Genomic DNA, 11,433 nt, shown 5'->3' with positions numbered 1-11,433 from the left:
GGGCTGCCATGGCGCAGGACCGCCCCTCCCGTCAGCGGGCCTCCTCCCCGAGCGGGAAGCCTGTTTCGGTACGCGCTGCGGGGGCGGCCCGGCCCGGGAGCACGGGTGATCCTTCATGTAAAACAGAAAGCGCATCGCATCGTCGATACGCAGCGGCGGGGCCTCTCCTGCGCCCCGCACACGGAGCTGTGGGCTCAGCATCCCTGCGGCACCTACGGAGGGAAGGGCAGAGCCGCGGCCGAGCCGCGCCGGATGGGGCGGTGGCTTCTGCGGGCGACGCAGCCGCGGCCGGGGCGATGTGGGAGCCGCGGGGCGCGGCAGTGAGGGTGGCGGCGGCGGCCCTGGTGCTCGGGGCCGGCGCCTGCTACTGCCTGTGGCGGTTGTCGGCGGGCGGGCGGCGGGGGCGGCGGGCAGCGGCTGCCCGGGGCCCGCCGGCAGGTGAGGGGCAGGGCAGGGCAGGGCAGGGCCCCTCCGGTGTGCGGCGGGGCCGGGGGAGGCTCCGCGGGACCCGGGGAGTTCCCAGCCCGCGGCCCTGCAGCGCGGCTCGGGGCCCGCTGGCGGCTTTGCGCCCTGCGAGAGGCGGTGCCACAGTCCTGCGCACCGGCCCTCCACAGCCATGCGGAAGTTTGGAGCACTCTGGAGCGTGGTTTATTTTTAGGAGAGCCTAATTTTCTTTTTGTTTTTTTAAGTGCCCCAAAGCGTACGTCAGATCAGTGTGTTTACTTATGTTACTGCAGCTGTGTTCCCCCTATAATCCAAAGCTAAACTAAGTGTTTAGACGAGGATGAAAAACAATTTTGTTTTTGAAGTCAGCTCTTGGATTATCATAATTAACTTTGACCTTTTTTTTTTCTTTACCTCCAAAGAACACTGTTGTTTGCCTGGTGTGATGTTGGCAGTAAAGCTGGGTAACTTAAAGCACTGGTTAGCTTCTCAGAAGTCATCTTCAGTCAGCTATGACTAGTCCAGCAGTCATAGATCGGGTCTCATGGCTCTTCAGCTGGTTAAATAGTTCTGCCTCCAACCTAGCTGAAATGGCCTTTGATGGCATTTGTTGCCCTTTTATAAAGGCCAGGTATTCCATCACATCATCCTGACTCAGAAGCAGCCCTCCTCTGTTGTTTGAGTGATGCCATGATCAGCAGTGTTCCCCTAACACTGTGGTCGTTACTTTGTCAAAGGACCTCAGGGTACTAGCACAGTGTCGTTCTGGAAGTACTAGTCTGTAAACTGGAAGTTTTATTTCCTACAGTGCCCAGACAGATTTCCACATTTCATTTCAGGGACACAGAACCACCCCTCCCTGCCCCCCCCCCCCCCCATCCTACCTCCCCAACCATGTTTGGTGAATATTCCTAATAATTTTGAATAGCAAATTTGCTATTGGTTAAGCAGGAGGTAACACACCTCAATCTCTAATTGTGTGTTCCTTTTATTCTCCACTTTGAGAAGAGGTAATTAGAGGATTCTGGAAAAGAATGAGAATCTTAGTGTTGTAAAACAGTCTTTTTACCATGACATGATGGTTGGGCACAAACTTAGAACAGTATGTCCTACAACTGAGAGCCAAATTTCAGCTTTGTAAAAAACATTAAGTAGCAACTAAGTGAAGGTTTCAAACTTGGTATCAAGTATTTAATTTCTAAACATTGACAGACAGTAGTCCTCCAGTGTCAACCCATACCATGGATGTGGATGCTCTACAGAAACTTATTCATTTGCTCCAGGCCACAGATGATCCATTAATTCAAGAGCAAGCTTTAATCACTCTCAGCAACAGTGCTGCCTTCTCTGTAAATCAAGTGAGTATTGTTCTGTAGAAAACAACGTCCAATGCCAGCCAGTCTGACAGAGGAGAGCTGCTGTTTTGCTAAAGAGTGACACAGGACTGAACACTAGGATAGCTTGTGCTCTAAAATCCATTTAATGGTCTTGCCTTAATTTCTGCTGGCCCAAATAATATAATTCACCAGCTTTACAGAATTTATTGAATCATAATATTTGGACCACTTAAAGTCGATACAGAGCCCTGTACTTTCAAAGTGCTGTAAATATATCTTTTGTTGCTTACAATTAATGAAAGGGTTGAACTGGAGGTTAAATACTACCTGGTCCAGATCTAAAATTTAGTGAGATAAACTGTTTTTTTAATCCCTCACAAAGTTATGTGCTGTTTGCACATTAGCAATTTTACAACTATCCAGGCATCATATCTCCAAATCATTTGGACATAGAATGCAGAAAAACTTTTGAGCTGGATGCAGATTTTCATGCCTTTTTAACAGTTTAACCTCCAAGGTCCTACCCTTTTTATTTTGTCCTTTCTGTTACTTATGACAGCCGTCTATTCTGGCTTCTCAAAACTGCTTTCTTAATATAAATCTCATAGAACAGAATGGAACTGGAGCCCAAAGTCCATTGGTCCATTTTTAATTGTTTTGAAAACAGTATTTTTTTTTTTCAAAGACAGTTACAGTCTGAGTGAGAAAGATTAAAACACTAATAAAACCAAGTGTAATGGAAAAAGTTTCAGAACCTCTACTATAATAATATGAAGCTGCATCTTGAAATTCTGTCCTGTTCAGTCAGGGCTTTTAGGTACTGTGATCTGGCTCGGCTGTTCTATAAACTCATTATGCAGTAATTTCCTTTTATTCTTTATAATCCAAAGTGCTTTTAAGCATGCTTTGCAGATGAGATTTTAAAAGCAAAGGTGGTGGGCTGTGGTCAAATAACAGCAACTAATACTTTGTTTCTAAGCAGGACCCTTCTTAGTTTCAGTGGAAGCAATAAAGTAATATCTGCTAATACTCTCTTTAAACAGAGCAGTCAATTCTTGAATTCTTCATTCATATATTTCATTTTTGTTAAAATGGAGACTTTGAGGGAATGCTTCAGCATTTAAATTGAATTTTTAAAAATTTTATTAAATATCTTCTAAATTTCAGGATATAATCCGGAATCTGAATGGTGTCTCTGTTATTGGAGGGATGCTCTCCAACTGCATTCCCAAAGTTAAAGAAAAAGCACTAAATGCACTTAATAATTTGAGTATGAATATGAAAAATCAGGAGGAGATACAGGTAAGTTTCTTAATGGGAAAAATCAGAGTAACCAAGGCAAAGAGATAGTACAGGACCTTCAGCATATTTGTTAAATACAAGCCACTATGCCAAAATGCTTTGATGATAGACATACAAGTCAGCAGATCTGGATGATTGAAAGGGTAACTTAGAAATACATTGCTTCACTGGCACTTACTTTTAAAATAAAAGACAGGAACCTATGCAATTTGGGTTCAGATTCAGAGAATACTATTAAACAGAGACTGTGCTGCTAAAATTATAGCAAAATTATGTGAGCTAAGATGATTTCCAAATGTGCCTAGAACATCAACAGTGGCTGTTTAATAGAATGGATTGCACACTGAACTTGCCAGGACTCCTTAGGTGAGGGAGAAGAAAAGAGGAATTGAGCCCTTGGGTTTGTATGAGACCAATTTTGCAGGTGATACTTCCATCTTAAAAGAATAGTGTGTATAAATTATAACAAGTTCCACTGGTAAATACAGTATCTGCTATGGGTATGAAAGGATTAAGCATCAAGAAAAAAACCCAACCTATCTGATTAATCAATAGACCAAAAAATGTCCAAGCGGTGAGCTGAGGCAGATTTGAAGACTCTTACTAGTTTGTTTCAGTAGCTTGATAAAAAGGTAGTGTGACTGTATGTGGTGGTTTGTAGCATCTTTAGCAATGGGCAATTTTTATTAAGTAGTGCTTGCCAATATTTGTATAGGTGTACATAAGTAGAAAATAACTCCTTTGGTAAGGGCAAAATAATTTTCTCATTTAGGATTCTAAGATTCATTATAGACTGTCATCCAGAAGAAAAATTGGTAAAAATAGTTGTTAATGTCAGTTGTCATTGCTGTTCCTACAGAGTGTTCCAGTAAATGGGCCACATAGTTGGGAGAAAGGATTTCATTTCAAGGCTTGTCCTTAGATTGTTTTCAATATTTAAGATGTTAGTTATTCGTAAGTGATTTTTAAAATAACTCCTTAAAGCAGCTGTGTCACTTCTGAAATGGAGTCAAAGCACTTTAAGTTTTCAGACCAAGTTATACTTCAGGAAGGTCAGTGAGCATAATGCTGTGTGGTCTGCTTCTGTCATGCCAATAGAATGTTTGAAATATTCAAAACAAAAAAGTACTTGTTTCCAAGAACCTTCGCCATTCAGCCAGCAATGTTCAGGAAGTATTTATGTTACTGTAGCTAGGCCATTGATACTATTTGTTACAGAAAATATTCTTTTATCAAAAATTGTTCTCTCTTTATTTCCTTCCCCATTTCCCAAGGTATTTATTATACAAGTTTGTAGGACTGTTGAGTCAGCTCCCCTGAACTCTGATGTGCAGCTAGCTGGACTCAGGCTGTTGACAAATATGTCTGTTACCAGTGACTACCACCAAAAGATGATAAACTCAATTCCATGCTTTCTTCATTTGCTTTCAGAAGGAACTGAAAGGACACAGGTACTGGGTAGTGTTATTTTTACAAGCCATTTATGAAGCTGCTTTACTTGTCTTGTTTCTTACTGGTTTTGTAAAATGGTTAAGACTGTGCTAAGAAAAACTAAATATTCATTAATGATACAGATTTTATGCACTAAAATATGGATCTGTATTAGCTTCACAATATAAATTCAAAAAGGGGGGAGGGAAGGAAACCGTGGTAGTGGAACCATTGGGCTGCAGCTCTACCAAAGCAGTGCAGGGTGCAATGTGATTGCCCTGTGCCTTTGCTGTAGCAACTCCAGAATTCTCTTCTGCTCTCAGCATTGCTACTGTATCACAGAGCAAGAACCTGCATGGGAATGGCTTCATTGATGCATGAATCTCTGTAGGGAAAGATGCTGAGCAGGGATCCTAAGTTATGGACTTTTGTTCGCTTATGACACCTCTTGCAACCTTAGTGATTGCAACTGGAAATTGTGCTTATTTGTGAATTATTGTGATATTGAAACAAGCTTCAGTTAGGGACCAAACTCAGCTTTTATTCAAGATGTTGTGGTACTGTCAGTATATGTGGTTGCTCTATCAGATCAAAACCAGTTTTCCAAAACACACATTTCCATTAAACAAAACACACCTATTGTACTTCAGTATAGTCAGTAATATGACCTTTTCCTAGTGTTTAAAGACTAGCACCACAACGTCCAAGAAAGCATAAAGGTGTATTTGTATATGATTTAGATAATTTTAAATGTAGTACTTAACCATCCTCTTTGTATTTAAAAAAATACTCTGCATTTGGCCTACTGGGATTTGTTTATAGATCTTGCCTTATTTTGATGTTTAAGTCACTCTGAACTTGCTCCTAACATGTCTATACCTTAGTTTTCCCTATGCCAAAATACTCAAGGTGTTAGTTAACCCATTCTACCTTTTCCTTCCCAAGTCAACATTGGCATTATTGATGCCCATTACAGCTGTACTTATTGCTTTGGAGCTTTTAATGAACTTGTACATTCCTCACTTCAGATTCAAGTTTTGAAAGTACTTGTGAACTTATCTGCAAACCCAGCCATGACAAGACATCTTCTCAGACCTCAAGTAAGATTCTTGCTGCTTCATTTTATTTTAGCATATATATATGTGTATCTGTTCAGATATTGCATGCACTAGAAGAATTGTAATATATTAGAAATATATATGCAATTCCAGAGCAAATTCTAGACACTACCTGGTTAAAATCAGTAGCTAAGTGCACATTCTTTCGTGGGCTGGCTTTATTTCACAGGGTAGTGTAATATGGATCCTGTACTTGTAGAGGAAGAGGCACCGGGGCCTGTGCACTTGAAGAGGGTTGTATGTCCTGTGTACCATTCCAAATAATCAATGACAACTTGCAGAAGCCTGTTCTAACCTTCCCTTTCCACCAAAGGGGTAATGAACTTCAGTTTGTAGTATGTATAAGGAACCCAAAACTTCATTTCCAGACACACAGTACATAGATTGAAAATTATCAAATAGAAGCAGTAAGTGATCCTTCTCAATAGCTGTTTCTATAGCCAACATACTGTACCAAACCCAACCAAATTCCACTGAAATTCCCACTCCTTTACTCAAATAAAGACATAAAACTGTTGTCTCTAAGTGAACTTTCCCTGTGTATTTACTTATTTCTTCATGGAGAACTTTGTGTGACATTTGCTGTGCTGGCCTTGGCACACAGGTTTTTTTCAGTTTCATGTCCTCACACCAAAACAGTCAGGGGCTGGAATGGTGCTGCATCCTTGTCCCCCTCCCCAAAATAACTTTCTTAAAACATGCAGTGGCTTTTATTTGTGAGCTATCTGCCATGAGCAAAGCTGGTCTAGATAATGCTGTCTTTTCATTATTAAAACAAGGTTAGGGTAGCTAAATATTCAGTTCATTTTTTCATTTATCAGATACGCTAACGTAAAAACATTCAGGGCAAAATCAACATCACTGAGAAGGAAAGCAGACCTTCTCTTCCAAATGGGAATTTTCCAGACAGACACATTTTGGAGATTGAAAATACAAAGCATTTATTAGCCTGTTGATGCACAGGCCAGTCTTTTCTAAAGAGAACACATGCATACTGTGCAACTTTCTGACAGGAGTTCACAGCATACGAAGTTCTGGGATTTCATACATTTCTGGTTTAGGTGCACATTTTTTTTCCATCTTCTAAAGTTAGATTTAGTTATACGTACTTACTGCTGGTGATTAAGTATGAATATATCCTTCAATATCCTAGGTGCCAGCATTGGTGTTACTTTTTGACAACTGTATAAACAGAGATATTCTGGTTCGAGCCCTGGCATTTGCAGCAAACTTGAAAAAGAACATGAATGATGAAGAAGGCACCATGATTGAGGAGTACAGCGAAGCCTCAGTTTTCTTCACGCTCTGCAGGGACTCTGCCCCGTTCGCTCAGAGACTGGCGTCTTTGCTGCATCACCCTGACGCGGAAGTGAAAGAACAAGTTGTGAGAATATTAACACAATAGTGTTGTTTTCTTAAAATAGACTGACCTGATGAAAATATCTAATCTTGGCAATGCTATGCTAAAAAAGCCTGCAACAAGCAAACAATACAACAACAAAGATGGAAAAAACCCTCTCTAAATACTAGCATTTTACTAGGCACGAATTAATTACTACAGAAGAGAATGCAGTGTTTTTAATACAGAGAGCATAACAGATAATTTTTTTACAAGCAAGAGAAAAGCAAAAGCTTAATTATTACTGATAAACCACTGCACAGTTGCTACATTTATTCAATGAGGACAAATAGTTTAAATTTAAAACATAAAAACATTCATATGTAAAATTAACATTTTAAATGGATGAGTGAAGTGAATTAAAATATTCTTCACAATGTCAAAGACTTTTTTTTACTTTTAAGTATTTCCAGCTGTTGAATAAATACCTCTTTAGAACTGTGCATTAAAGATTTAGCAATTGGAGATTAGGCATTTGTATTTATCTATTAAATGAGTAAAGGCAAATCTTACAAAATATTAAATAAAAACAATACCAAACTATCATTGCCTTCCTACAGAATTAGTGTTTTCAATGAAAACTGCATACTAAAGTCACCCAGACTAGGTTTTTTATCTTACCTGCATGGAATTTATTCTAAAACTCCATTCTTGTATGCTTAGTATATCCATTCAATTTAGCTAAACTGCAGTGCAATTAACCACAACTGTGAAAGATTTCTACACTTGAAAAAAATTAAAAGGATTTTATATTGCTTTAAAATTGCTACTTTAGGGAAAGCAGACATATTTTAAAAAACATTTTATTAGGAGTCAAGGATTATCTGCAACTGCTATTCAGTATTTTCATTCTTATAAAAAAATGTCTACAACAGCAGTATCACACATTTTTACAAAAGTTTCCTATTCTGTAGCAGCCCTTGAGCTTCCTTTCCTTGGACATCTTTACTGCTTTTTTTTTCTGCAACTGGAGCATCACCCCCCTAAAGTTTTAGTCATCAATCCAGCATTTATTCAAAATGAAGTGGAATCCATACAAATATCACTGTAAAAGAACCTGAACAGTTTTATTGATTAACAGAAAACATACTGGAAAATACTTCCAAAACCAAATTACTAAAAACTTCTACTACAGAGAAACTAAAAAAGGTGTCAGATGTAAAGGCTAGGAAAGTTTTCTATTTCGTACCATTTTTAAGAGAACTGTATCACCTAAACTGTTACCAAGTGCTTCATCTTTCTAATTTAGTATACTCACTCTGCTCTTAAGAAAACATTACTTTCTTCTCTTTCTGTAATGCAATAGATACTTATTTTCAGAAGGTCACTTTGCATATAGCTAAAACTGCAAGAAAAGTATGACCTTGAAACTGTGACGCACCCATGCCCTGATCAATACACGAGTAAAGCTACATGTATCTAATTTATCCACATAGGTAGTTTTAGCTTACCAGGAATACAGTTAAGGCAGAAATAGAAGTTGGCACCATTCCCAGTCAAAACCTTGAGAATTGCTGCATTGACAGTGAACTTCCCTTTCTCCTTTCCACTGCTCCTAAAACACTGTACAGTTTGTAATAAGCAAGTTACATTACAATCACTTGATGTTTTTCAACTTTTTGTAGATTTAATGTTTTTTTGCTACTGAATTTGACTAAAAAAAATAAAGACTAGGCCAGACACTGAGAAATTACGCCCTCTCCTCTCCTGACAAGACATTAGGACCAGTCTGTTCTAGGTATAGCTCATGCATGGTTTCTTAAGATCAGCAGCAGAGATGTCTAAATGTCCCTTTCCATGTTCTCCAACCTAAAAGTAAGTTTTTCAAATACCATCTTTTTGATAGAGCTGATCTCTTATCCTTTGCTTTGACAGCTGACAGAAAAAAGTGACTTTTTCTAAAAATACATGAGAATATGTTACAGTGTTGTCTCAGTTTTCTTTTTCTGGTATAGAAAGACCTATTTTTAAATGCTTTCTTGACAGAACAATGATGTTGGGATGTTCTGGAATCATGCAAGACTTTAAAATTTGTCTTTATGCAAAGATGTCTCATTTTTTTATCACCTACCCCACAACCTTGGTGGAAATCTTACCAGCACCAAGCAAAACATAACGGTCACCATTCTAGGTACAAATGTTGTGAATTAATAGATCCAAACCAAAACGTCATTACTGACATTTAGTTTCTAATCCATGTAACTCCGTACTTCTCTGCTCTGTGGCTGCTTATCTAGGTATTCTGTATTTTAGTTTCACTCTAAAGTACACAATTTTACAGAATAATCTACTGATGATTATAAAAACAGAAAAAGAAAACAACCCACAACAAAACCAACCTTAATTTTAAACTTGACCTTCAAGGTACTCAAAACTTCTTGCAGCTTGGTGTTCTCCACAGAATTACACATGTGTAAAATACATTGTATCACCCAAGTCTGTGATTGAAGCTGTTGTGTAAATACAAGAGACTTCATCTGAAATACCCTCAACACTGAATAACAGGGTAGTTTTAACCCAGTTTTGAACAAACTCTGGTGAATACATCTAGATGATACTAGAATTAAGTTTTCAAACGAAAAAATCTTGATGTTTGTCAAACATGAACCCCACCAAAGGAAAGTAAGTAGCTTTTTCTTACGTATAAGTATAATCTCTGTTCCAGAACCCTTCCTCAGAATGAATTTTGACTAACTTTGCCTCTTTGTGTTGTTCTTTGTTGATATGAAGATCTTTAACACTTAAAATATTTATATTCAGAAGTCTTAAAAGAGATAACTGTCTACAGTTAAAAGATTACCTAGTTGTTCCTACCATGAAATCTCATTAACTGGCTTTAATTAGTTGCCAGAAGTTCAGGTCTTTAAATAATATATTTTTAAAAATACATTTACCTTTGTGGCATATGAAAATAAAATGTAGAGCAAGAGCACAAAAAAACCCCAAACCAACCCACATATCCCACAGACCAAAAGAAATCATAAACAAAACATGATTTGCCAATGAATTATGAAGGAGAATAACAACCCTTTTTATTGGCAACAATAGGCTTTAATTCTGTAAATTAGCAAGACAATTTGATACAGATATATTTGGCTAAGTTTTATAACACTGAACAATGTTGTAATCTCTCATTTCAACTTTAAAATTATAAGGAAGCTATAACAAAAAATACCAAAGCTCTTGCTTAAGACTTTCCACTTTAAAAAAAACAAACAAAAACAAACAAAAAACAAACTTAGAAAACGGCTGAGTTAATGCAAGGACAAGCGGCATGAAAGGATTTTTCCTTCATGTGCTGCAATTGACACATTCAGACCTAACTTAAAAACATAGACAAAACAATGAAAGTGTGCAGATGCTCTGGCCAGCAGTTAGTTTTACACATCCGTGATGCAATATTAAATTATCTCTCTTTAAAAGGCACATTTCTTTGATCATTGCAAAATTCAGCTTTTGTGGTTCATTAATACATGAAAATGAAAAGTAAACCAATTTTACCACACTTGTGCTTTAACAACACAGCTGTATTGGATGACTTCACCCCCCAAAACATACATAGTGAAGCTATCAAGGTACAGGGCATAACCTGAAGACTAACAAGTGGGAGATGACAGTCTAACAACGAATAATTCAAGTTAGCCATTAATCCTAAGAATATGTTCTGTGCTGAAGTTATTATTGCTGATGCAGGTAAGATGAAAGTTTAAAAATAATTTTTTTTATTGGTGGTGTACATCAGAGTTGAAACCACAAGTTATTCCCAGACAACACTTAGTATATAAACCACTTTTAGATTACCTCTCTAAATTTATAAACAATATAACTAGCAAAATTTGTCATGACATTGGTATGCAAGCTTTAGTTCTCAAACTGACAAACCTGGCATCTACAAATCCAATTCAATCTAAAAAATCCATAGTGTAAGTACATCATGTTAGTATTGTAACATTCATTGCTAGTTCAAATCAAACAGGGCTTACAAGGAACTGACACTGTTTCAGTTTTCAAACCGGTCATTTGTGTTCAAGTTCCGTGATTCTCCGTGGCGTAAGAGAAAGAAGTCGTCTTTTTTCAAGCCATATCTTTCAAGAGCTTCATTCAATTTAACCGGAGGATCCAAGTAATACTGGAAAAAATGAGAATAATATGAGGGAAAAGATACCACTGCAACATTTTTTGAGCGGGGGGAAAAAAAAAATTCACTGCTCTAAAAAACGGGGGGAGGAAAAGGTTATTTGTCAAACTAAAATGTTTGGGTTCATTTTAAGTTTTTAAACGATACGAACGCTGATATACAGCTGCAGAGTAACAACTAGCAAGGCTCAACTTGTCAGCTTGAACTCGGTCGTCTTCAATGCAGTAATAGATCCCTTCGGAGGAAGCGCTGCCCGCCAGCAGC

At 38.2% G+C, this 11,433-nt stretch overlaps 2 protein-coding genes across 6 annotated transcripts in view; one reads left to right on the top strand and one right to left on the bottom strand.

Annotated features, from left to right (window-relative positions):
* The first annotated feature begins 255 nt into the window (after positions 1-255).
* On the top strand, positions 256-7,436 carry ARMC10 (armadillo repeat containing 10). Its single transcript, XM_082279830.1, has 6 exons — positions 256-438; positions 1,657-1,802; positions 2,949-3,083; positions 4,358-4,534; positions 5,543-5,614; positions 6,786-7,436. The coding sequence occupies exons 1-6, from the start codon at positions 297-299 to the stop codon at positions 7,035-7,037; spliced, it is 924 nt and encodes a 307-aa protein (XP_082135956.1). The 5' UTR covers positions 256-296; the 3' UTR covers positions 7,038-7,436.
* NAPEPLD (N-acyl phosphatidylethanolamine phospholipase D) overlaps positions 6,644-11,433 on the bottom strand; it is a 25,015-nt gene continuing 20,225 nt past the window's right edge. For 2 of the 5 annotated variants that reach the window (XM_082279827.1, XM_082279829.1), the window contains exon 5: positions 9,837-11,160. In XM_082279827.1, coding sequence (XP_082135953.1) covers positions 11,032-11,160 — 129 coding nt within the window. In that variant the 3' untranslated portion in view covers positions 9,837-11,031. Of the gene's footprint in view, positions 6,991-8,482; positions 8,595-9,836; positions 11,161-11,433 lie in introns of those variants that run through there. The other 3 variants (XR_014226332.1, XR_014226333.1, XM_082279828.1) reach the window with 3 other exon arrangements.

Source organism: Coloeus monedula (assembly GCF_965178545.1).
Source record: "Coloeus monedula genome assembly, chromosome: 4".
NCBI lineage: Eukaryota > Metazoa > Chordata > Aves > Passeriformes > Corvidae > Coloeus > Coloeus monedula.
This window is presented reverse-complemented; position numbering and strand designations above follow the sequence as displayed.